This window comes from Cygnus atratus, chromosome 12 (assembly GCF_013377495.2).
Source record: "Cygnus atratus isolate AKBS03 ecotype Queensland, Australia chromosome 12, CAtr_DNAZoo_HiC_assembly, whole genome shotgun sequence".
Taxonomy (NCBI): Eukaryota; Metazoa; Chordata; class Aves; order Anseriformes; family Anatidae; genus Cygnus; species Cygnus atratus.
Window position 1 is genome coordinate 1,501,948 of NC_066373.1, and position 26,312 is coordinate 1,528,259.

General features: G+C 56.5%; 1 protein-coding gene across 1 annotated transcript in view; it reads left to right on the forward strand.

The window, feature by feature from the left end:
* Positions 1-26,312, forward strand: part of ANKRD11 (ankyrin repeat domain containing 11) — a 124,891-nt gene that overhangs the window by 95,135 nt on the left and 3,444 nt on the right. Inside the window, 7 exon segments of the mRNA XM_050713289.1 lie at positions 3,306-3,444; positions 14,469-14,639; positions 15,568-15,771; positions 17,260-17,402; positions 17,851-17,998; positions 18,729-20,270; positions 20,273-25,458. Of these exon segments, the coding sequence (XP_050569246.1) occupies positions 3,306-3,444; positions 14,469-14,639; positions 15,568-15,771; positions 17,260-17,402; positions 17,851-17,998; positions 18,729-20,270; positions 20,273-25,458 (7,533 nt within the window).

The window sequence follows — 26,312 nt, forward strand, 5'->3', positions numbered from 1 at the left end:
CTGCTAGCCTGGCTGGCTCAGCAGCTCTGAGCGTTAGGGCGAATGCAGATGGAGCGCTGCCCGAGCTTGCCCGGCGTCGGGACTCACGCAGCCAGTTCCATTTTCACGCTGGGCTCTCCTCGTCTGGGAACGGGTTTTTTGCCCGATTCCCTTCTTCTTTGTCTCTCCTCTAACAGGGCGTTTTTAACAGGGTTGCAATAACTTTGTAGAATAAGTTGCATTTTTACCTCTGCCGTGCTTTTTCTCACTCCTGAGCGTGCAGAGCTCCCACTCAGCAGTCATGCAGCGAACGCCTGACCTGGCTTCTAGTCCCTGCAGCCCCCCCGCCTGCAGGCTCAGGCTTTCGCACCCCAGCAGCGAGCGAAGCCCAAAGGATTGAGGGAGTTTTAGCGCAGGTAGGCTTTAAACAAGTTGTCGCAAATAACAGCTGGCAGATTTCAGCTTGCTTCTGCTGGGCCTTGCAGCCCAGCGCGCTCCTTTTTGCGTTTCTGCTCCTATGGCTCCGTTTGGTCCTTGCAGCCCCCTTGCAGCCTCCCAGGGTGGGCTGGGAGGCCGCGAGCCTCACAGGCAGCGGAGGACGCGGCGAGTGCGCTCCAGCTGCGCTCTCTTTGAAGGTTACAAACAAAGAGCCGCGTTTTTTGTGCGGAGCACAACTGACCTCTTGCTGGAGTTCTCACCGTGGAGCTGATGTCTGGGAGAAGCGTTTGGAGTCAAGGAAATCCCGCCACGGGGTGCCAGGGGCTGGACTGCATCCTGGCCTCCTGCTGCAAAAGCGTGCAAAAGGTTCGTTTCTACTTAAATACCGGGTGGGAAAGGCAGCCTGAAAGGTCCAGGCGAGGAACAGGAGCTACAGACAGCGAGCACAGCTGCCGATGTGGTAAGCGCCATCTGAGAAGCGTCAGATGTGACCGGTACCTTTGGAGTCCTCCAGAACTACCTGCCTCGCTGCGAGCTGCCACCACGTGGACCTGGCCGACCGGAGCCATCAGTGTTGGGCACGAGACTCCCAAACGGGCCTCCAGCAGTGGAAGAGGTGCTGGGAGTGCGGGGCTGCAGCAGTGCTCTGAGCCCGCGCCGCACGGCTGCTGCTGCTGCTGCTGCTGCTGCTGCTGCTACGTGGGCAGCTCCGGTGCTGCGCTCTTGTCCCAGCCCTGACTGGCAGGGCTAAAAGTGCCGGGCTGGGGAAGTCTGGGAGTGCAGTGGCAGTTTCTGAGTTGCACGCTGGGGCCGTGCCCTTGCCGTTGTTCCTACCCAGAGAAAGCAGCTCAGCACCTCTGCTGCCTGAGTGCTGAGCCGGGGCAGGGCGCACGGATGTGCAGTGTAGCGTTGCTGTCAGAGCTTGTGTTGAACTGGGGAGGAAAAGGGCAAATTGGCCTGCTTGCATCAAGGTGGTCCTGGAAGGTGGTCGGTGGGAGGGCTGGTTGTGGGCTTCAGATAAATGATGAGGAATTTGGTGAGGGGCTGCCGAGAGGCCGACCTCTCCTCTGTTCTGTCTGGGTTCTGGCTGTGAATTGCTGCCGGTCCCTGGCCTCGTTGCCCTGCCTGAGCTGCTCGGAACCGGTGAGAGCAGCAGTGCGTAACCTGCACCTTCGTGGTGCAACCTATTTTTGTCCACGTCAGAAAAAATAAGACAACAGCACTGGAACACGTGGTGTTTAGATGCAACCTGGGGTGGCTGCGTGAGGAAGAGGAGGAGGACGGGCGGCGGCGGTGCCTGCGGTGGAGCGTGCCCGGCTCCAGCCCCGACAGCCGCTCCGCCGGCAGGGATCAGGCTGCTGAGCTCTCACATAGGTCCCTTTAGCTTGCTTTACCAAAAAAGGGATTCCCAGCCCCATTTTTTCAGGCCTTAGCGTTGCACTGGAACGTGGATGAGAAGGTCGAGCGTTGCGAGTGCAGCCGAGGAGGAGGAAGGAGCGATGTGTGTGGTGATGCCGTGGTCTCGCGAAGGCCGACGCAGGAGCCACCTGCCAGGAGTTGGTTGCAGGCGGCCTGGCCGGCGTCTCTAAACGCAGGAATTCCTGTCGGCTGCGCTTGTCTGAGGCTCCAGCGATGGTCTTGCATGATCTGAAACATTAAGGTTCTTTATTTCATCTAACTGTACCTAGAGCCTAGGGTCGAGGTTTTGTTTGAAATCACAGAAGCCGCTCGTTTTGGCCTCGCTTTTAGAGCAGCTGCACAGGGGTGAAACTTGGAGCACATGCCTGAGCTAATAGTTTCTGAAATACACAAGCTACAACTGCGTGACTTTGTCTGTGCGCATTTTCAGCACATGGAGCTCCAGAAGTTTCAGTTCTGCACCAGCTTTCTCACTGCTCACCCGGCGCCTGCGTCGCTTCCTGCGCCTTGGTGCACGCTCGTGGTGGATTTGTGCTCACGGTTGCTTTTCCTCTCAAAATCTCAGTAGGAAGAAGCTTAGAATTAAGCAGCTAAATCCTTCAACCTGTGCTGCCCTCCCTTCAGAAGCGGGTTTTCCTGCAGCGTTTGCAGCAATCCTTTCGCTACGGCACGGCCGACCCCGCGCCCGGTGGGCGCCCTGGAGCGCCGGCCTGTTGGGTGCGCGGGGCTGCGGGGCTGGCCCTATAACGGGAACGTTGGCAGGCCGCCGGCTGCCAGAATATCCTCCAGAATAACCCCTTATCACATAGGCTCAAATAGCAACGCCGTATTCCTGTGCTAGAAACATCGCAGCCCCCGGCTCTCCCGGCTGAGCCCTGGGCACGGACGTCCCCACTCGCCTCTGGGCCCGGGGAGCCCTTCACCGGTTCCTGGGGCCGTTCGGTTCGCACAGCCCCTGGTCCCCCAGACGCAGCCTCTCCTGCCCTCGAGGCCTCTGTCTCCGTGCCAGTTGCTGAGGGTTTCGCGCTGCACATCAGCCCAGGCTGGCCTCGCTCTTCTGCAGTGTGGCACTGGGGTTTTAGCTGGGTGAAATGAGCTGGCCTCTCCAGCAAACCAAGCAAGCGCTCGCTGCTGCGGCCCTCCCTGAGTGCGCAGGGACCTGCTGGGATGCTCAGAGCGGTGCCTCAGCCACTATGAGCCATTCTTCGGTCTCGATGAGCGGGTAGAGGATGGGGCTGGCAGTGCTGGCTGCTGTGCCAGCCCTCGGTGCCCCTTCCTCGCTCTCCTGTCCAGAGGACAAAAGCCGTTCCTTTCCCCCGTGGCTGCAGGGGGGCTCGTTTCTGCTGCATGCGCAAACCCAGCCCTGCGAGAAGGGGAAGAAAAACATGTCAGGAGGTTGGGGTGGCAATCGGTCCCTCCACGGTCTGGGGAAGGTGCTTGCTGACCTGCTGTCTGCTTTCTCTTCCCAGGATAAAGATAAAGTTTCTCTAACCAAGACTCCCAAGTTGGACCGGAGCGATGGCAGCAAAGAGGTGAAAGAGAGGGCCACGAAGCGGAAGTTGCCTTTCACTGTCGGAACAAATGGAGATCAAAAGGACTCAGATACAGGTACAGGAACCGCAAACCCCACCGTGGAGACGGGAGCCATGGGGCTGGTGGGACGCACGCGGCTCCCGACGTTCACCCGTCCGTACTGGGGCGCTGCTCCACATCTCCTGTGGTTTTGTAATCGGAGGAAAAGGCGGTGAGCAAGAGGAGAGCTCCTGAGACGCACGGGCACGTTGGGAGCTGAGCGGATCTGGGCCCTTGTGTTCTCAGTAACACACGTAACGGGACCGGGGATGGCTCGGGGGGGGGGAGGCTCCCCATCCTGGGCTGGCGGTCAGCTCCCTGCTGGTTCTCACTAACCCAGCTGACGAGCTGCGGCTCCGGCTGGCCGAGAAGCAGCGCTGGGCCTTGCAGTGCGAGCTTGGAAATCAGCGAACAAAGCCGAGTTCCCTCTAAAAGCAAAAAACAAGCAGTAAAAGCTAAGGTCGCACGCGCTCGCCTTGAGCAAACTCGCTGTACCTGTGTCTGTCTGTAAACGCATTTGCCACCTCTGCAGCCACGCTTTGTTGTTTGGGGACTTCAGACTTGCAGGACTTCGTTACCTGAAGCTGAGAAACCCTTTCCAGTTGGTGCGTGCACGCACAAGGGCAAAGCCGGCGGTCAGAGCGATGCGCCCCAGGTGTGGCTGCCGAGACGTGGCTGCCTGGGGCTGCTGGCAGGCAGGGGCTGGCCAGGGGGGTGCAGCGACCCCCTGCACCGTGAGGACACCAGCGTGCCCCGCGTGCCCCCTGCCTGGCACTGCCACGGTCACCTCTGCGGCTGCAGCCCCGGCGAGCACCCGGTTCCCAGGAGGTGCCGGTGCCGTGCCGGGAGGCCGGAGGAGTGCAAGCAAAGGGAAAAGCTGTGCTCTGACTCAGGCCTCTTGTATTTATTGTTACTCTTCAGCTGCAGCGGAGCCGCCGGCTGGTTTCCTCCGCTTTGGAAGCTGGGAGGGCAAATTTGGGAAGGTGACGAGCGCTGTCGTGGCCGCGCAGCTCCCGCGCTGGGCAGCGAGGACACACGGTGGTGGTGGTGCATCCTCGGGGCTGGCCACGCGTTTCTGTGGGTCTCTTTGTGCCGAGTGGTAATGCTTTTTTCAGTTGCTGAACTCCGTGTCCTGAGAGAGTTTCAAAACATGAATTCACGGAGCCGAATGGCAGCTCACGCTGCTTGCCGTTTGTCGGTGTGGAGCGTCACGTCGGCGTTCTTGGTGTGCAGAGGGGCGAGAGCATCACGGGGCGAATACACCACAGCGTGCAGCTGCGGGACGAAGGGCAGCCCCCGGCCCTCCGGGACCAGAGGGAGCCTGGGCTGGGGGACCCCAGCTCGCTCCCCAGGGAGGCGCAGGGGCACGGGGAGGGCTTTGGCTGGGGGATGGCTCTGGCACACAGTGCGCTGTGCTCCCTGGGCGCGTGCAGGAGCATCACCTCTGGGTGCCGGGGCACGGCAGCGCTGATGAGCCGCAGCCGTAGCTGCTGCTGCTTCCTGTCGAGGGCGTTTCTGAACCACGTGCAGGACTCGGTTGAGATTTTAAACCCAAACTCACTTAATGAAGGGCTTCCTGGCCCTTGTGGTAGCTGGGACGTCACGGCCGGGCTCTTCCAGCCCGCTTCCTGGGGGACCAGCAGCAGTTGCCTGCTGTTCAGGGGGCTCGGCTCTCCTTCTGGCTGTGGAAATGTTAGAAATGGTGCTGCCGGTGGCATCAGGAAGGAAAAGAATTGAAAAGGAGCAGGCGGGCAGGGACAGCCCGGTGCTGCTACCAGGAGAGGGTCGTGTCAGATGCGTCTTCCCCTTCCCCTCCGGGGCTTGGCGGAGCTGTGGGCAGGGGAGCTCGCTGGTCTCAAAGGTGCATTGAAAGACAAACGGGGCTCAACAAAGGCTGGAAAGGTGTGGGCGAGTCATCAGCAACCGATTTGGTCGAGACCAGGGAGAGGAAGTGACTCAGCCCCTGGGGAGGAGATAGCGGCGGGGAGCTGCAGATGAACGGCACGGAGAGCCAGGCCGATGCTGAGCAGGAGCTGGTTTCTCTTCTCCGAGGTCTTTTCCTCCAGGAACCAGATGCTTGAGGTGGGAGAAGCTCCCCGGCACCGTGCTCCCCTCTGGCACCACCCTGCTGTGACCGTGGGGTCCTTCTCCTCCTCGGCCGGGCTCGAGGACGGCTTTCCCTCAGGGGAGAGGCCTGTTTGAGGCTGCACAAGGGTTGCACACTTCACACGGGGCTGGAGAGGTGCCCCTGAGCCTGTGCAGGTGCAGTCAGTGGCCCACAACACCCACCGGCCACGTCGTGCTGGCACACAGCTGGAGGACGAAGGACAAAGCTTTGGTCTCGAGCAAGGGGCTGCAGCAAGGGGGCCGCGTCCGGCTGCCCCGAGCAGGGGCTGCTTTTTTCTTCCCTTCCTAAACTTCGATTTCAGCTGGTGTGAGAAGTGGGATTGCAACATCAGCGCTCGCCGTGCCAGTTGCGGGGCTGACCTTCGATGTTTTGTGCAATGCAGCCAGACTTCCTGGGCCGCTGCACGCGGGCTTTCGTGTTTGCCTGAGGACGGTTTTGCTGGGCTGTTCCACAGCCACGTGAAATTCAGCTCCAAGGATGTGGGAACTGGGAGAGGGCTCTTCTGCCTGTAGTAGGATTTTTTCCCCTCTTTAAACGTTTAAGCAGTAACGTGAAGCCTTGCCCGGGTTTGCTGCGGCGGCTCATCTGCCCCAGCACCGTGCAGCCGCTGTCCTCGCGAGGGAAAAAAATTTACATGAATCTGTAAGCCTCCAGACTGCTTGTTCCAGATCCAGCTCTGTGGGAGCCGCATCTCTGCCTGAGACTTCTCCTGCCTTCCTCCTCTCCCCTCGTGCAGCATCTCCCCACATCCAGACACTGCCGAGAGCCTACGTGCTGCCTGGCAGCAGCCAGATGAGTAAAGCCAGCTTCTCCCCAGCACTTCCAGCAGCCTGTGAGGCTTCGTGCAGCTCTTCAGTTACGCGCCGCGCCGAAAGGAGGTTAGCCATTAAAATAAACATGCACCAAAAAAAAACCCACAGCTGTGTAATGCACAGGGTGCGAGAGTCTGGAGTAGGGTGATGGTTGGACCAGGTGATCTCGAAGGTCTCTTCCAACCTTAGTGATTCTATGTCAGCCGTAGTGGGGACTGCCTCTTTAGCTTGATTTCGGGCTGTCGCTCGGGTCCCTCGGCTTCCTGTAGGGTGGAGCTGTGGTTTCTGGGCTTTTAGTCATCACCGGGGAGAGGTAGGGCTTAATAAAAATCTCCAGGGCGCTTTGAGTTAATTTTGGCTTCCCGGAGCTCTCCGGGGAGCTGGAAAGACCTGAGCGAGGTTGGGCCTGCTGTGCTGTGCTGGTTCCCCCTGGGTGCAGAGGCCGGCCTCCCCTGGAGACCCCCCCGGGGGAGGAGAGGCAGGCGCTGGGCTGGGTTTGCCCCTTAAGGGTGCTGCTGGCTTCTGGTGCCTCCAGCCCCACTGCCTCCATGCTGCTCCTTGGGCCTGGGCGACATCTCTGGGCCAGGTTTTGCACATTTGCTGGCAGACTCAGAGCACGTAAGAAGCTTGGGTTTGCCCAGATCGTGTCCAAACCCCGCCATCGCTAAATAACACCCGGACTTGAATCCACTTACTCCAAAATCACAGGCGGAGGAGCCGTCCTGTGCCTGTGCTCGCTGGCGTAGCCGTGCAGTGAGTGCAACGTGTGCTGCTCCGTGTCGGAGCATATCACGGCTGAGCTGCGCAGCCCTGGCCTCAGCAGCGTTATTCCAGAAACAAATGCCTCACTTTTAAAGTTCCCCGAACACCAGAGAAGTTCTGATTTTGAACCGTTTTGTCACGCAGACTTTGGTTTCTCTGGCAGCTCTCGTGCTGGAGCCGAGGGCTTTGCGCAACTGAGCTCTGCCACCGCCTCCCGCAGGGGAAACAAGGGCAGCCAGCGGTGAACGGGGGTCAGGACAGGTTGGGGGGGTAGGAGGGGACCTGGGGAAGCAGGAGGGGTCTGGGGGGGCAGGAGGGGACTTGGGGGGCTGGAGGGTCCGGGGGGGGGCAGGAGGGGAGGGTGCAGGGGCTGGAGGGGTGCTGGGGGTAGGAGGGATTTTACATTCCTCATCGCTGCCTCCAGCGCAGCCGCTGCTGCTTCCAGCGCCCGGCCAGGCCGGGAGGGGTGGACGCCGTGTGGTTTGGTAGCGCTGTGGCTTTGGGTCATGGGATTTCTCAGCACCGCCTGGTGTTTTTGTTGTTGTTGTTACTGGGGTGCGAGCCGAACCGAACGGCACCGCAGGCAGCGGTGGTGGTGGTGCCGGGGACGGCGCGGGTCGGGGCCCTGGCGCGGTGCCGGGCACGGAGCAGGAGGTGGCTCCTGTCCTGGAGGAGGGGAGCAGCAGGTTAGGTTCCCTCCCGTGCTGTCAGGGTTAAAGTCGGCGTCATCTGCCTCCGCTGTGGTCTGGAGGCGTTTGGCGGCCGTCTCGGCTTTCTGGGATGGGGGAGCGCGGCCGGAGGGCGGGTGTGGAGAGTGTGGCCTGAGAGTCCCCAGAGCTAAAAGCCCCTTCAGCCGTGTCCGTCTCCTTCAAAAACAAGACGTGAAAATGGCATCGTGCTTCCGAGGTCCTGAATAACAAGGCAGGGTCCTCCTGCCGGGAGGCAGCGGGGAGAGGCAGAGCCCCACCAGCACCGTCCCGCCGTGGAGGGCGGCCGCGGGTCGTGGTGGCGGCGGGCGTGAGCGCAGGCAGCGGGACCTGGCCTCGGAGCCTCCTTCGTGCTGATCCCCGAGCACGGTACGTGGCGCTAATTGCTGGGTTACCAAGCCCGATGAATCAGCCGAGCTAACCCGCCCGCTGCGTCCCTCCTGGACGCGGCCGCTGGGCTGCCCACCGCCCGCTCGTGCTTGGAGCGGCGCTGCGACGGGAGCGGGCTCGCTGGTCACAGGCGGCGGGGCTGGCGAGGGGATCCGTGAGAAGCAGATCGCCGGCTGGTTAAAAAAATGCATCTGCGGACCAAGCCGCTATTTGTGTGCGCCTCTGTTGCTGGCTTCGGGCGGATGTGTGCAGCTGGGGGACTCGAATGGGCTGCGCTGCATCGGGCCTTTCTTTGCTTGTATAATTTCGGTCCTTTTACTAAAATAGTCGAGAAACTGTTCTCACCTAGCAACCGGGGAGAGAGTGAATGTCAGAGCTTCTTCGCTTCTAGCTGGCTCCATAATGCCGGTACAGTGTGCCGAGGCTGGCAAACAGCAGCCTTCAGATCACCCTTAGAAACTCCCCGTGTGCATCAGCCATCTGGGAGGTGCTGTGCGGGAAAGCAGGTCGCTTGATGATGGGAGCTGCCATAAATCTCCCTCCTCCCCCCCGCCTCACCTCCTTAACATGCAGAGGGAGAGGCTGCAGTGTGCTGGGTCTCTGTGAACCAAAAATCTATCAATGATGGCTTTTTCTCTAATACAAGAGCTTTTATCAGCGCTGTCTGCAGAGTGTCCTGCCCCCCGCTCCCGGAGGGGGGCTGCGCGGGCGAGCCTTCCTCCCCTCCTGCTCCTCCTCCTCCGGTTCTTTCGGCCTCGTGGGAAATGAAAAGTGTGGACCTGAATTCTCTTTCGGAATTATTCCTGTTTAACATGGAGATTGCTGTATCTGATAGAAGCCCCGGGGTTCCTCCTGCAGCCTGTCTCGGCAGCCTGTCAGTCGATGGCCGCCCAAAGGATGCGTTTCCACCCTTCTGCGTGGTCGTGTTGTCTGTCCAGCAGGGCTGGCTGGGGGCAAGGGCTGGTGTTTGGATCGCCGGCTATCTGGGGCACGGCGTTAAACCTCTCCGCCTGAGCGATGCTCTTAAAGCTACCGAGGCCACGGGGGTCAGGGCCTGCAGATGCTCCGTCGCCGGTGAGCCGGGGCTGGGTGCCGGGGGACCCTCCCCATCCTCGGGATGAGGAGCAGCGCTCGGGGTGCCCCCCTGCCCTGCTGCCAGAGCAGACCCTGCTACAGCGTTCCCTCTCGGTTCCCTCTTGGCTTTCACGTGGCTGCCGTGCCACATCCCCTCCCTTCTCTACCTGGGGGACGTTCACACTGCAGGCGCTGCAGCACGTGCGTGAACTCCCTGGTACAAAACGTGCCTCCTGCCTGCACCAGGCCCCCCGGTGCGGCTGTCGAGCCTGAATGCCTCATTCCTCCGCTCGTGGGCCGTTACGTTATGGTCTCAGTGCCTTCGTGCCAGCCCCGCTGCCCTCCTGCTGCCATCTATCATTGATCTGCCAATGCCACTGCTGTTTAACCTGCTGCTGCTGTCCTCCCCGCGCTGCGTGCTGGTCCTGAACTCCGGGGGCATCTGCTGCGCCCGCTCACGCCACGCTGCCTTTCCCTCTGCCCGCAGATGTAGGAAGCCCTCTGCTCGTGCTCAGCTGTCAGCAGCGTGCAAAGCCCGGGCGTGCAGCGTGCGAGCAGGGCTCTGGGTACGGTACGTGTCTGCGTGCTCAGGCTCGGCGCTGCCCGTGCGGGGCCGGGCTGCTTCCCCTCGCTGGAGCTGGCGTGCGCCGAAACATCTTGTGCCCTGTGACTTCTGCAGTAGAAATGAGTCACTCTTACGCATGCCAGGCTGTGGATCAGGAAGGCAGAGGCTTGTGCGGTCTCTCGGGGGTGCAATGCAGTCTCCGTTGCTGTCTGTGCCGTTCTAATTTATTCTTATTGATCTGCTGTTTGTGTGCTCGCTCCGTGAATAAACTCCAAAATCCCGACCCGTGAGCGAGCCGGCCGGCAGCGTCCCCGTGCAGTGCGGAGCTGTTCGGCGCGAGCTGCTTATTTGGAAATGGTATTTTTCCTCAGGGTACCACCTTATATGCCTGTGCTGTCATGCCGGAGCCGTTCAAACGGATGCTTTTTGCATTACAGGGTGCGACACACGGTAGTGGGGAGCGGGAGCTCGGCTGCAGCTCTCCGCGATGCCTGCACCTCGTGGCGCGCCAGCCAGGAACCTGCGAAGGTTTTCCCCTCGCGCCGCTCCCGTCTGGCTCCCGGCCTCGTCCTCGCTCCCCTTCCTGCCGGGGCCGAGGCTCAGCCCCGGCTTTGCACCCCCCGCCGAGGCAGCGCCGGCGTTGCGTGACCTGGAGCTTAATTCGGACACGGGAGCCACCTGCGGGCCTTTGTCCTGGAAAGGCGCTCGCGGTCTGCCGCGCACAAGAGCGGCGTTCGTAGCCCTGGAACAAGAAGCAGTTCCCCGGCTGAGGCTTTGCTCCGTGATGGAGGTGGAAGCAGAGGGCAATGAGCTGATTTAAAACTGGGTCCCTGGTGGTGGGGCTTGTCCAGAGCCCTCTGTGCTCGCCCCTCCTGTGGGGCACACGCGCGGTGCTGCTGCTCGCACGGACGGCCCTGCGCTCTGCTTCTGGGGGGGCCGCCCTGCACAGCCATTCTCAGCCTTAGCACAGCCTCGCGAAGGGGTTTTAGTGCCAAACGTTTTATTCCTGCTTGCCGAGCTGTGAGCGTTTCCCTCGGTTTGCTCCACGTTGCTGCAGGGCGTTGCAGAGAAGCGCTTACTGAGGGGAGCAGCCTGCAGGAGCCACTGACACCCGGAGCCTGTGAGCCGAGGTGTTCATGCGGGGTCCCCACGGACACCTGGTGACAGCCAGGCTCTGAGCGAAGTTTCCCAGGCTGAAATAAAGCGGGCTTGCAGCAGGGCAGGGCCAGGGAAGGCTGCTGAGGGCCGCGTCGCCGAGCGGGGCCACGTTGTGCTTTCCTGCTGACCCCGAGGCCGGCCGGGTGCTGCCGGAGCATCGCCTCGGGGTCGTTTGTCGGGGAGCACCAGCAGGAGAAGGAGGCAGGGAGCAGGACGCCATCCCCTGGTGCCGGGCCCTGCAGCGCCTCCGTCCCGCGGGGCACCACGCACGAGCCCAGCTCCTCGGCTGCTGCCTCAGCCCTCGCCACGGCGCGAGCAAGCGGGAGCGCAGCGATCGCTCTCCGGTTTATTTCTGTCGCGTGGATCACATGGCTCTTAATGCTAAATGTTGTGTGGAGGAGGCAGATTCTCCAACTGTAGAGCTAACAGGAGTTTAGAGGTTTTCGGTTGAACTTTGTAGTCGGTTTGGGGAAATGGCAGGCTCCTTCTGACAACCCGCGGCCCCCGAACGTTGCTGTTCTTCCTGGGACTCCCCTGCACGCCCACACAGCCCCTGCCCCGTCGGGTCCTTACACACGGGCTGTACGTGTGTAAGGCGTGCCCCGTGCTGTGGCAGGGCTGGATGTGGCTGGGGCCTCTGCCACCGCCGGGCACAGCAGGATCAGACGATGCTGGTGGCACGCGGGGCTCGGCCGCGGGGCTCGGGGAGCTGCCCGGGCTGACTTGTTTTGTTACCGTAAGCACGCTGGGTTTAATTTTATTGTAAGCCATTAAAAAGCTATCCACTTGCCTGTGATCTGATTTCATCTCCTAGCTCTGCTACCGCTGCCAGGGTGACCGAAAGGTGGCTTTGGAGGATTAGGCGGGGGTTCTCCGTCAATGTGCGCGCATCCCCAGGGCGGGTGCCGGGAGGTGCGGTGCACGCTGGTTGGGGCCATTTCGGTCCTGAGCACCACTGACCGGCCCCGCTGGTATCCGGACCCCGTGCCCGAGGGGGCCACGAGAGCCCGGGCACTGCGTGGCACCTGCAAGCACCCAGGAGCCGGCAAAGACACGGGTGGCTGATGTAAGCAGAGCCCGGAGTTGTGCAACCGGCTCGTTTCTGTAGCGAAGCGTCACCCGATTAGCGCGGTTCAGGTGCGTGGCTGGCGACTGGCGCGGGCCCAAGGCTGTTTCTGGTGCTAGGCTCGAGGGGACGACGCGGGGCGGCCGCGTTGTGGCTCTGGGGCCCTTGTGCTCGTGCCCAAAGCCGCGCTGGCTGCCTCCATCCAAACCGGGGGTGTGGGTGGGGACGGGCTCACCGTCTGCATGCGGGGAGCTTGCACGCAGCTAACGTGAGCGGTGAGCTCTGCCCGAGGCGCTGCGTCCCCGTTACACCACAACAGGGGCACGGAGGAGGTGCGAGCCGGCTCGGGGTGGAGCGGTGCCGTTTGCTCTGGCCTGGTGGCTGTGATGGAGGGGAGCGCAGGGAACGGGAAGCTCTGGCTGCGCCTGCCCGCGAGGCCGAGGTGGTGGCACGGGAGGTCTCCGGTGCCTGGGGCGGCTCAGAAGCGCTGCTGGGGAGTTTGGGCTCAGTGCTGAAACCCGTGCCTAAAAACAGAGAGTGAGAAATGTGCAGGCAGTGCCATCAGCGCAGGGATGTGCCCAGCGGGTCCCCGGTCCTGCTGCTGTGCCTGCTGCCGCGGGTCCCGACAAGGGCCCTGCTTGTCTGTCACTGGGTGATGCAAAATATCTCTTCCTTCGGCTTCGGAGCCTCCCCAGCATCCAGGGCAGTGTCTGGCGTTGTCTGCCCCAACAGGGAGAGCTGGCTCGAGGCTGCACGTCGTCTTGGAGCTCTGCGTCTCCCCTGCTTCTCATGCCCAGTTTCAGGACCCTGGGTCTGGGAGATGCCGGTGAAGGCTTGGTGGGTTCCCTTCCCGGGCTGCTCGGGGTTGAAGCCCTGTAAATTGGAGAGGGTTATCAGGCGTGTACTTGTTTGCAGACCCTGCTTTGAGACTCCTCGTGTCCCACCATCTTCTGGGATTCTCAAAATACTTTCAGCACGACCAAGAGCGTGTTTAGATTCAGACTTCCATGTAGAAGAGACACAGACGTGTGCTCGCTCGCTGACTGGCCTGGTGCTGTGTTCTGCTGCTCAGGGTTCTCAAGCAGCATCTGAGCAGCCCTGGCTCAAGCCTGTGATGTTTGGACCAGGAACTGCTCGCCTGCACTGACAACTTTTACACATGTGGCCCCTGCAAATGCTGTTCCCGGCCCTCTGTACGCAGCAGGAGCCCTGCAGCCAGCCTGGCCGGGAGCGAGCTGTGCCAACGCTTAGAAATAGATGGGAGCAGCGTTGGATTTTCCACTCACACGCACCATATCTTCCTTATGCTTTTCTGTGGGTTTAGGACAGTTGCCTGGTAGGAGGCACGCAGCTCGGCTCCTTGGCAAGGGATCGCTGTGCTGCTCTGCAGATCCATTTTCTGTCTCTTGCTTGGCTGGCTCTGCGAAAGGAAACTTTAATTTTTGTTTCCTGAGCTGACACCTTGGAACTCGGGACGCATCCCCGCAGCGGTGCTGAGCAGCGTGCGGCAGCACCGGGCGCTCGCCGGGCGGGAGCACCGGGAAGGGCTGCCAGCGCTCCTTGCAGGGGAAAAGAAGTGAGATTTGCATCAAGAAAACTGGGAAAATGCTTTAAAGAGTCGAGCTTCTCGCAGGGCTTAGGCAAGTGGGCTGGCGGGGCCGGCAGAGGCAGCACGGTGCTCACTCCTGGTTGTTTTGGGAAGGATGCGGCCGAGCAGCGTGTCGGCTGAGGGTGCGAGCTGCGTGCTGGGGGCCCTGGGGAGGAGAGGACCGGTCCCCTGCTCCGTCCTGCCAGGGCTCGGTCTGCACCCATGGCTCAGGTGCAAAGTCCACGGCTTGGCGGTGCTGAAGGGGTGAGGTGGCAACGTTGCCAAGCTGTCAGCCCCTATCTCGTTAGCACTTTCTGTTGATGCTTTTAGATGCCTCCAGTTCAGTCCATGCTGTGGTGGTATAAGGCTGCGTACGCTCCCCGAAGCACCATGGCATGAAATGGAGGCTCCTAGAAGCAAGATGGAAGAAGGTACAGTACCGGCGGTGGCCCCACCACAGAGTCGCTTCCTCTGCCTCTTGCGCTGATGTTTGCTGGGGGGAGAAGGGAGCGGGGCAGAGCCCCCAGGAGCCCGCGCCAGGAGAGGCTGCGGTGGAGGCGATGCTGCTCCTGCCCCAGGTCTGTCCCATCCCATCCCATCCCATCCCATTGCACGGTACCAGAGCTGGCGGGCAGCAGGAGCGGGTGCCAGCGCTCCCACCGCAGGGATGTGTCCTTCACCAGAGGCTTTTTTATCCGTGAGAGACCGGGACGGACTTGGAGAGCTGTGAGCGCTCTGCTCGGAAAGGAGCGTGGTTCCCGCGCGCTGCGATGCTCACAGGTTGTGCTTTTGTGTCTCGTTGCATCACAGAAAAGCAGGGTCCAGAGCGGAAGAGGATTAAAAAGGAGCCCGCCACGAGAAAGCCTGGCTTGCTGTTTGGAATGGGCCTTTCAGGAATCCGGGCAGGCTACCCGCTCTCCGAGCGCCAGCAAGTCGCTCTTCTCATGCAGATGACAGCCGAGGAGTCTGCAAACAGCCCAGGTGAGCTTGGGAGCAGCTCCGTGCTGCTGCCTTTGGGGGCGACGCTGCGAGGGGCAAGCTCTCGCCCAGCTGTTTCTGCTCCCTCTCCGAGCCCTGGTGGATGTCTCCTGCTCCAGAGCAGCGAGCGGCGTGGCACAGTTGGGCGCAGGAGGGCGGCTGCGCTGCCGCAGGGCTCTGCCAGGCCCCTGGGGTGCTGGGTGTGGGGGAGCGTTGTGAACCGAGGCCGAACACCAGCCTCTGGTCTTTCAGTGTTCCTTTTGGGGAGAAGGATAAGGCTGATGATAGCCAGCGCGCACTGTAACGTGAGATGCAGCGCAGCTGGAATGTGTTTACCATGGATTTGGGATTTTGGTAATTTTTATCTGTTGCGTGACCCCCCCTCTGGGGTTTTTAGAGGCGCAGCGTGCTATCCGTGTGTGTACATCTGCATCCTACACACAGACGCTGCAGCTTTTAGCTGCCTGTTTTGTTGTCCTTAACGCAAATCTAGCTGCTTATGTTGCTGTTACTTGAAAACCAGCAAAAAGCTGTGTAGTCTTCAGAGCATTCAGCTGTTCCGAGAAAATGTGCTCCCCTCCCAGGGCTGTCAGACCTCACATGTGCTTGGTAAAAGGCCACTTCCCTTAGGAAATGAGGTTTTAGGGTAAGGAGCTGCATTGTCTACTCCTAAATCATGGGATTGCCTACAGTCCTTGCAAGGACTGCAGTTCTCTCCAGCGGGCTTTGGCAGCCTGCAATTAATATCTGTATTACACACACACAGGCTTTCCTCTGTCTTCACATCAACTTCAGAGGCTGTTAACTCTCAGTGCCTTGCGGAGAGCGTTTCAGTGGAGAGGCGAGGTGAAACGCGTTGCAACAGCTCCCTCTAAGGGTTTAGGTCTTGCTTTGAGCTGCAGTTCTTGACTGTGTTCTCTCCTCCTCGCAGTTGACACAACACCAAAGCATCCCTCTCAGTCCACAGTTTGTCAGAAGGGAACTCCTAACTCTGCCTCCAAAACCAAAGATAAAGTAAATAAGAGAAACGAGCGAGGAGAGACTCGGCTGCATCGAGCTGCCATCCGAGGAGATGCCCGGCGCATCAAGGAGCTCATCATCGAGGGTGCGGATGTCAATGTGAAAGACTTTGCAGGTAAGCAGCACCACACCAGGAGCTCTGCACTTTGCCATCGGGTTGGATGTTCCGCCCGGAGAGTGGCTCCTACCAGGGAAAGTTGTTTCCTTACGACACAGGTTTGCTACTTGAAAAGGAGAGATTAACCAGAAACAATGATTTTGCCTTCAGGGGAGGAAAAAATCTTGCTGTCCTTTAAAAAAAGAAAACTACAGATTTCTAAAAGTAAAAAAATCCCTGGAAAACATCTGCTCCTGTGTTGGAGTTTGGCAGCCGAAGTCTTGGGCTGTCCCGGCTGCACCCACCCTGCTCCTGCCGGGCTGGGGGTGCGGAGCTGGGTGCGATCCCTGCTCCCCCTGGGGCTCTCGTGGCTCTGTGCTCTTAAACGGGACCAGGACCCTCTGGGCCATTTCTCGTTCCACGCAGGTGATGCCCGGGAAGTCTGGAGGAGGATTTGCAAAGGGAGGCAGGCTGTTTTAGCTCTTTTTTTTTACTTAAAACGTAAGAAACGTGCATAAAGATATGAAAACACTAGGTTTGTGGAGTCGTCACTCCGGAGTCGAATGGCTAATGCTGTCAGCTTCCTGGGGCTGTACCCAACGCGGGGTGCTGCTGAGAGGAACAATGCCGCTCCTGCACTCCTGCACTGACGAGGGGGCTAAATTAGCACGAGGCAGGCTCTCTTCCGGCACGTCCGAGAGCTCGACTTTGCTCTTTGCTGTTCTCTTTGCACGATTTTTTGGCTATAAATAGCTAAGCGTGTTCCTCTGCCTGGGTGATTAATATCAGTGCTAGACGGAGGTATCAGCTGTGATTAATTCTGGGCACAGGTGCCCCTTGCTAACGCTCCCGGTGAAGGTAACGGGCGAGCTCCCACGGCGCTATCAGCAAAACACCCAAGGAGCCGCGTGCGTTTGCTGGGAAACTTCAAAACAGCTTCTGCTTAAAAATAGTCTGTTTGAACATGATAAAATATTTCATCCTGTGTTCTTCAGAGGTTTGTTTGAGAACGAGAGCCGCTGTTACTGTGGAGATGGGCTGTTTGGTTTCTCTCCGAGATCAGGGCCTGTTTTGCCATGGCATGGCTGCTTGCTTTGGAAAGCACACAGAAAATATTTGTTAGGTCTGTGTGGGGGATGTTTCAGAGCAGCGTCTGTAGCTCAGAACTCAGCCCTGCTGTAGGACGCCTTGTTTCTCTTACAGACAAGTTGGAAGGGGAAGGGATTTGAGACCTAGCTCCTGCATGGCATCAGCACATCTCCCAGTTTCATAGCCAGAACTTTGCCTTTGGGTTTGCCAGGGCTGTGCCATTTCTAGCAGACAGTCTGACTGCCCGCGGTGCAGCCCGAGGGGAAGGTGGGGCTGGTCCTGCAGGGTGCCCTGAACTGCAGGGCAGGGCTGCAGGCTCCTGACTCAGGCAGCGGTGGTGCACGGAGGTTGCTTTTCTCTGTCTCTGACTCTCTTCATGAAGGTGATGCCCAACTCTCGGTGTCTGTTTGCTTGCAGGCTGGACGGCGTTGCACGAGGCATGCAACCGGGGTTACTACGATGTTGCAAAGCAGTTGCTTGCTGCAGGCGCAGAAGTCAACACCAAGGGGTTGGACGATGACACCCCGCTGCACGACGCAGCGAATAACGGGCACTTCAAGGTTGGTTGTGGCTGGATTCCACGGCTCTCTTTTAATGACTTTTTTCTTCTTGTGTGTCAAGCAGCCACCTGTGCAAATGCAGAGATTCTGGTTATTTTATTATCGTTTGCTGCTGATAGCCGTGTAGCGGTGAGAACCTCCTGCCCCCGCACTGATCAGCATTTTACTTGCACAGGAGGAGAGTTCATTCTGGAGCACAGGGAGAGAGCATGGCTTTGCAGCTGGTTCGTCTCCCCATTTTCCTGCCCAAATTGATTCACGTTGCTGTTTTTTGTCTTCTTTCTTATCGACGTCTGTTAGTGCCCCAGGGCTTGTCCTGTGGCTGACAGCGGGCTGCTCTCCAGCTTGAGCATGTCCCCTTTTTGTTATATATAAAAGATTACCAAAAAAAACCCAACAGATTCAAAACATCTTTATGAACACTTACAGTCTCAATTTCCGTTTTCAGGTGGTGAAATTGTTGTTGCATTATGGAGGGAATCCTCATCAAAGCAACAGGAAGGGGGAGACACCTTTAAAAGTAGCTAATTCTCCCACCATGGTGAATCTGCTCCTGGGGAAGACGACGTACCCCTCCAGCGAAGAGAGCTCAACAGGTGAGGTTGACCTTTTCGTGCATGTGGAAGCAAGGTCTGTGGCCTGCAGCTGTCTGTTAATACAGAGACATTGAGAGGACAGTGAAGTTAGGCTGTTTTCAGAGTATCTGCACACTGCTGTCACAGTCAGGAGCCCAGCTGTAGCTGTAACCCAATTACAGGTGAGGTAACTGCCAGCCCGTAGCTCCGGGAGCTCTAGCTCTTTGCCCTGGAAGCCCACGCTGCGATCACTTGCCTGGTGCATTCGAGATGTAGGATGGGAAGTCAGTTGCAGGTAAATGGATATTTTACATTTAAAAAGTGGGTGACCTCCCAGCTTGTGCACAGACAGGAGGACGTTGGAGCAACGCCGAGGTTTTCAGGCTGCGCTGCCACCCAGCAGCGTGCACTGCAAGCGCCCGCCCCGCCGGTGCCGCTGCTGTGTCTGAGCCAGGTGGGAAACATCACAGGCTTCATTAGTGCTAATTGGAGGAAACATTCCTGTCTTATGGGGAGTCTTGGCCTACCCTATTTGCAGTCATAATCCTGTTAAAAAGTTTTTCCCTTGCTACACGCTGGATGTTCTCAGGAGCACGCCTCGCAGGGCAGAGAGTGGATGACTGTTCCCTTCTAAAAGATCTTCCAGCTCGGCGTTTCGGGCTTGCAGCTGCAAGCTTAGCAAAGGCTGGGGGAGGAAAGGGGTGGCAGGGCCCCTCGCAGGCCTTAACGCGTTGTTTTTCTCCCTCTGCAGAGACCTCAGAAGAGGAGGATGCCCCGTCCTTCGCTCCCTCCAGCTCTGTTGATGGCAATAACACAGACTCAGAGTTCGAGAAGGGTTTGAAGCACAAACCCAAGGCCCAGGAGCCCCCCAAAACCATCACCCCGGTGAAGGATGAGTATGAATTTGATGAGGACGATGAACAGGACCGGGTCCCGCCAGTCGATGACAAACATTTGCTGAAAAAGGATTACAGAAAAGAGACTAAAGCAAACAGTTTCATTTCCATACCCAAAATGGAAGTGAAAACTTATACTAAAAATAACACAATTACACCAAAGAAAGCTGCCCACCGCATCCTGTCGGACAGCTCGGACGAGGAGGAGACCAGCGTTGCTGTGGGGACAGGGGAGAAGCTGCGACTTTCGACCCACTCGATATTGCCCAGCAGCAAGATTCGGGAGCCTGCCAGCACAAAGCCGCAGAAGGAGAAAAGCAAAGTAAAAAAGAAGCGGAAGAAGGAGACGAAAAGCAAAGAGGTTCGATTTGGCAAAAAAAATGACAAATTTTGTTCCTCTGAATCAGAGAGTGAAAACGTGGAGAGTGAGGAGGATGACAGAGACTCTCTTCAGAGCTCTAGCTGTGTAAAGGACTCCAGGCTAGTGCTAAAAGAATCCTCCTTGTTTAACTCTCTGTCTGCCTCATCGACCTCTTCCCATGGGAGTTTAGGGTCCCAGAAACATAATGCTAATCTTACAGAACAGCACTCCAAGCACTGGAGGACGGACAATTGGAAAACCATATCTTCTCCAGCTTGGTCAGACGTCAGTTCCTTATCGGACTCCACAAGGACGAGGCTGACGAGCGAGTCAGACTACTCGTCCGAGGATTCGAGCTTAGAGTCACTAAAGCCAGTCAGGAAGAAACCAGAGCACAAAAAGAAAAACAACCCACACAACACTGTTTCTGAGAAAAAGAATTCATTCCATAGCAATGTGGATGGAGCAATTCCAAAGCTGGACAAGGAGGGGAAGGTTGTTAAAAAACATAAAACAAAACATAAACATAAAAACAAGGAGAAGGGACAGTGTCCCATCAGCCAAGACATTAAAATAATCAAAACTTTTTCTTTTGAATTTGAGGACTCTAAACAAAAGCCTGAGAAAGGCTTGATAGTAGAGACAGAAAATCCAGTCGAAAACAAATTGAAAGTGTTAAAGCATGAGCGAGAACACTGTAAGAAGGAAGAAAAACTCCCCAAAGGTAAAGTGGAGGAGAAAGAATGGTTGTTTAAAGATGAGACTGGAAAATCCTCGAAAGAGGAGAAATCATTAAGAAAAGTCAAAGAGGGTAGTAAAGACATGAGCAAATCCTTCAGAGAAGGATTAAGTAAATCAGAAAAAGAGAAACCTGTAAAGGAGAAGTCTCCCAAGGAGGAGAAGCCAAGAATACACAAGGAGGAGAGAAAGAAGAAGTCAAAGGACAAGCAGTCAAAATCTGAAAAGAAGAATGAGCTGAAAGAGGAGAAAGTTGCTAAACTAGAGAAAGAAAAATCCTTCAAGGAAGAGAAGGAAAAATGCAAAAAGAAAAAATGTACAGGGATGAGTCTGGGTTTGATGAGTTTAATAACAAAAACCAATTTCCCGAAAGCGAGGACACAAAGTTCAGCCTCTCGGATGATCAGCAAGAGAGGTGGTTTTCAGACTTGTCTTCTGATTCCTCCTTCGATTTCAAAGGCGAGGATAGCTGGGATTCTCCGGTAACAGATTTCAGGGAGATTAAAAATGACACCGTGGCAAAACTAATCATAGAGCCAGTGAAAGAGGAAATTAAAGACAAGAAAAAGGAAAACAAAACGAAGGAGAAGAAAGAATACAACGAGAAACGTAATGAAAAGGACACTTTCTTAAAGAAGAAAGACAGAGACTATGTGGACAAAACCTCAGAGAAGAAAAAGGACCAAACAGAAAGACACAAAGCTGCTCCTAGCTATTTGCCTGAAAAGGATAAGAAAAGGAAGGATTCTGCAGAGAGTGTCAAGGAGAGGAAAGAAAAGGATACAGGTGAAACCAACAAAGACAGAAAAGATTCCTCTGATGGCTCTAAAGACCGAAAAGATAGTAAAACAAAACAGGAGGAGCCCTATCGAGATGACTTCAAAGAATATGGCTGTGAAACCTTCTTCAAGGATAAGTCTGATGCTGAGTTCAGTGGCAAAACCCTGGAGAGTTGGGAGCGGCACCATTCTGGGAAGGAAAAGGAGAAGAAAGATGCTCCCGACAAGGAAAAAAAAGAAAAAGTGAAGCCAGAAAAGTACAAGGAAAAATCCAAAGAAGGCGACAAGGAGAAAAGTGAAAAAGCTGCTCCTGAGAAAATCCCAAAAGACAAAGAACTCGAAAAGGGTTTCAAAGAGAAAAAAGAGAGTAAGGAAAAATACAAAGACCTGCACAGCAAAGACAAAGAAAGGAAGAGTTCCTTCGACCAGGTCAAAGAGAAGAAAGAGAAAAACTTTGTGGATCGAGAGGACTTCTCCGAGAAAAAGGATGAGAAGAAAGGCAAGGAGAAGAGCTGGTACAGCATTGCGGACATCTTCACAGATGAAAGCGAAGACGAGAGGGATGATTACAGCTTGACTGGGTTCAAAGTCAGCGAATCCGTTGGGAGCGAAATGCACCGGCTGGACAGTCTGCAGGAGAAGGATGAGGGCGCAGCTGCTGAGAAGGAGCTGTACCCCGAGAAACACCGCAAGTACTCCTCCGACCGGCAGCACTCGGGAGAGAAGCAGAAAGATAAGGATTCTAAGGAGAAGAAGAAGGACAAAGGAACATCGGAAGGGGGGAAGGAGAAGAAGGAGAAGAATTCCTTTGAAAAACACAAAGAAAAGAAAGATAAGGATTCTTCGGAGAAGTACAAAGACAGGAAAGACAGAACGTCCATAGATTCCAATCAAGAGAAGAAAAACAAGCAAAAGCTCCCGGAAAAGGTTGAGAAGAAACATGCCAGTGACGACAAGGTGAAGAACAAGCATAAGGAGAAGCTGGATAAGGAGCATTCCAAAGAGAAAAAGTCTTCAAAAGGAGGGGAGTCAGAGAAGAGTCTGTTGGAAAAATTGGAGGAGGAGGCTCTGAACGACTATAGGGATGACTCCAATGACAAAATCAGCGAGATTTCTTCTGACAGCTTCACAGACAGAGGACAAGAGCCAGGACTGACCAGCCTCTTCGAGTCTTCGAATCTCTCTCTTACTGATGCCTCTGAAGAAAAGTTTAAGGACGCTCTCCCTTTACCCTGCTTGCAGGACAAACTCAAGGAGAAGGAGAGACACAGGCATTCCTCATCTTCATCAAAGAAAAGCCATGAGAAGGAAAAAGCAAAGAAGGAAAAGACAGAGAAAAAGGAAAAATCAGATGAATTCAAAGACTCCAGTAGCAGAAAGGATTCCAGTCATTATGAAAAAGATTTCTCTGTGGATGGGGAGGCTTTTAGCACTTCCTACAATATGAAGGCAGAGCCTGATGAGGAACCAGAGAAAAGCATTGATTACTTATTTTCTGAAAAGAAAGATAAAAATGATTCTGAAAGAGAGCTGTCAAAGAAGGCGGAAAAAGAAAAGACTTACGGTTCCAGTGCCATCAGCACAGTTAAAGAGAAAAAGAAGCGAGATAAACACAAGGAAAAATGGAAGGAGGAAAAGGAAAAGCATAGAGACAAACACACAGATGGCTTCTTTAAGCATCACAAAGATGAGCCAAAGTCAACACTTAAAGAGAAGGACAGTCCTCAAGTTACCACCTTTAAGGACAAATCAAAGGAGGAAAGCCTCAAATTCGGTGAAACCAAACTCAAGGAGAAGCTCAAGGAGAACCAAGAGAAAGACAAAACAGAGTCAATAAAAATAAGCAATGGCAATGAGAAAATAACCCTTTCCAAAGACAGCGGCAAGAAGGATGCCAGGCCAAGGGAGAAGCTGCTGGGAGACGGTGATTTGATGATGACCAGCTTCGAGAGGATGCTGAGCCAGAAAGACCTGGAAATCGAGGAGCGCCACAAAAGGCACAAAGAGAGAATGAAGCAAATGGAGAAAATGAGACACAGGTCCGGAGACCCCAAGCTAAAGGACAAAATTAAAAGCTCAGAAGATGTTCGCAAGAGGAGTCTGGATCTGGCAACAAAGAAGCCATTAACGCTGGATACTCAGCTCAAGGACAAGAAGCTCAAGGAGCTGGGCCCGCTGACTCCCATACTGTCACCAGAAAACAAGGCACAACCCGCTGTTGGCACGGACTCCAAGGACTGGATAACGGGCCCTCAGCTGAAGGAGATCCTCCCGGCCTCCCCCAGGCCAGATCAGAACCGTCCGACGGGAGTCCCAACGCCGGCATCCGTCGTGTCGTGTCCGAGCTACGAGGAGGTGATGCAGACGCCCAGGACTCCTTCATGCAGCAACGAAGACTACACGGACCTGATGTTTGAATGCGCGGACTCGCAGCACTCGCTGCCCATATCCACCATGTCCATGAACGCATGTTCTCCATCCTTCTTTGACAGATACGCAAACGTTTCAGGTGGCCTCCCCGAGAACCCAAGTCAGACCCCGACCCGTACCATACCCTCCACGAACCTTTATCGCTCCATCTCTGTTGATATCAGAAGGGCACCTGAGGAAGAGTTCACTGTTGGAGATAAATTTTTCAGGCAGCAAAGCGTCCCGGCGACATCAAATTATGACTCTCCGGTGCAGCATTTAATGGAGGAAAAAGTTCCCCTTCCTTCTGTTCCCACCGAGAAGTTCCAGTGTCTGTCTCCTGGGTATTACTCACCAGATTATGGGGTTTCGTCACCAAAAGTGGAGGCTTTGCACTGCCCACCAGGGGCTGTCAGCGGAGTCGCCCAGTCTCCTGAAAGTGTCTTTTCTGGTTTACAAGCAAAATCCTCCCCTTCGCACAGAGACGAACTCCTGGCTCCTTCGGTAGAAAGTGCTCTTCCCCCTGACCTTGGCATGCCGTTGGACACCACGGAAGAGCAGCAGGCTACTGCCTCCATCATGCCTCCAGAACCTACCTACCTACCACCGATCGAAGAAAACCATTTCAGTTCGGGTATACCAGAACAAAACAATATAGACTGGGATAACCCTCCTTCCAGAAACCCTGACGCTGCAATGCCTCCCAGCTTGATGGCTAACGCAGCCGAGCACTCTGTCACCTGGTCCATGGGCTCAGAGCTTCTGATGAAATCTCCCCAGAGGTTTTCCGAGTCCCCCAAGCCTCCGCTCTGTTCCCTAGAGCCGATTCATCCTACACCAGTAGCCTTCATTCCCACAGATACGTCCTACCCTGTTTCTCCCATATCTTACCCGCTGTCAGTGTCTGAGCCGGGGCTCGATGAAGTCAAGGAAGATGCTGAGGAAGCAGTTCCAGGAGAAATAGCAAATGCTGAAGAGCAAGCCCCGTACATGTCCCCCACGAGGTTAGACACATTCTTCAATAACTGCAAGCCTCTTCCAGAGGAAGCACCCGAGATACCTCCGGAGCCCCCTTGTATGCCAGCAGAACCTCAGGCAGAAGTTGTTAGCGCGCCAGAGAACAACTATATAGAAAACAACACCACCACACCGGCAAATACAGAGGAGGCGGTGACGTGGCCCGATCCGTTCACCAACACCGAAGATGATTTGGACCTTGGCCCCTTCTCGCTGCCGGAGCTGCCGCTCCAGCCTAAGGATGTGGCGGAGACAGAGATGGCCGAGGCAGAACCAGTGGAAGAAAGCCCAGTGACAGCTTCAGAAACGAGCGCTGGCATCATCAAAGCCAGCGCGCCTGCGGTAGCTGCTGGGGACGCGGAGGAGCCCCCGGCCAGCCAGGCAACTGCTGCCCTGCCTCTGGAAGCAGAGCCGCAGGTGGAGGAGCAGAAATCGGAAGCAGCCACACAGGATGCCACCTCGGAAGTGCTCAACGGAGCTGAAGAAAAAGGAGGGGAGGACGCGGAAGCCCAGACTCTCCAGCCAACCTCATCGGAGTCTGCCCAGGCTGAGAGCAAGGAGGTGGAGGTGGTGCAGGAGGACCTGTCCTCCTCCGGCGGGGTGCCGGAGAGCAGCTCCCAGGCTTGTCCCCCGCCCGCGGCCAGCGCCGAGGGCAGCGCCGTGCCGGAGAGCGCCGCGGCACGCGCGGGGAGCCAAGTCTCTTCCTCCCAGACCGATGCGCCTCCAGGGAACGCGCAAGCAGAAACTGTTGAACCGGTACAAAAACCGGTAGCAGAAGCTCCCAAACCGCCCAAAATAGAAGAGATTCCTCAGCGGATTACCAGGAACCGGGCTCAGATGCTCGCCAACCAAAACAAGCAGAACGCCGCGTCTTCTGAGAAGGAATTTCCTCCAGTTTCTGCGCCTGCCACACGTGCCAAAGGCCGCATTACGGAGGAGGACGATTCCCAGACTCAGCACCCGCGAAAACGCAGGTTCCAGCGCTCCAACCAGCAGCTGCAGCAGCAGATCAACACGTCCACCCAGCAGACTCGGGAGATGATACAGCAAACTCTGGCAGCTATCGTAGATGCTATAAAATTGGACGACATCGAACCTTACCACAGTGACAGGTCCAACCCCTACTTTGAGTACCTCCAGATCAGGAAAAAGATTGAAGAGAAGCGGAAAATCCTCTGCTACATTACTCCCCAAGCTCCTCAGTGCTACGCTGAGTATGTCACCTACACGGGCTCCTACCTGTTGGATGGCAAGCCTCTCAGCAAGCTCCATATCCCAGTGGTGAGTCGCCTCTCTGGTTCTGCAGCATTCAATTTAAAGCACAGGGGTGGGGGCCCTGCCCTCCCTTGCTGCTACAAGCACAGCCAGATTGTCCCCTCGTGCACCCAGAGCGCGTGCTCATGATGGCAAAACTAAGCCTCGCTAAGTGGATGGCTGCGTGATAAGTGCATCCTCTGAGATGTGTTTTTGCAGAGGAGACCTTAGGCTGTGCTTAGGAACCTGAGATTTGTTCGGCCTTTAGAGCGAGTTTATATGAATCCACTGGCTTTGAGGCCAGAAGGTAAAATCGCTTTTACAGGCAGCGCAGTAATTGGATAATGAACCTAGGAGACTGCAGGAAAAAGATAGCTGCTCTTAACTCCTGCCTCCCTTTTACCCAGCCCCAATATTTGACTTGCCAGTAGCCCTCACTCCTTGGCAGTGGGATCTGTGTTGTGCTGCTGTGCTGCATGAGCGGCCTTTGCAGACACAGGTGCATCAATAAACTCGGTGCTGCAGGCATAAATCCGGGCTCCAGCCAGAGGAGGAGGGTCAGGCCCTGCCTCCTCCCTGCTGCAGCCGCTGCAAAGTACCCAGGTCTGGCAGTATTTGTGTTGCCTGTTCAGAACAGCGGTGTGGTCCACGTGCGAGTTACTGTTTGCGTGAGTTAAGACACACTTTGCCTGCCACAGCACCGTGGTGCTTGTAGCCTGCGGTCACTTCTGCTCCTTCCTTCCCAGACCAGCTTAGGGCCAACCTCTCCCCTGTCCCACAGCTCGTGCTGGGCTTGGGGTGTGCGGAGCAGGGAAGAGCAGGACCTGTGGAGCTGGGCTGCCCCTTCGCTCTGTTCCGGGGCTGCTTCCTCGCCCCTGAGA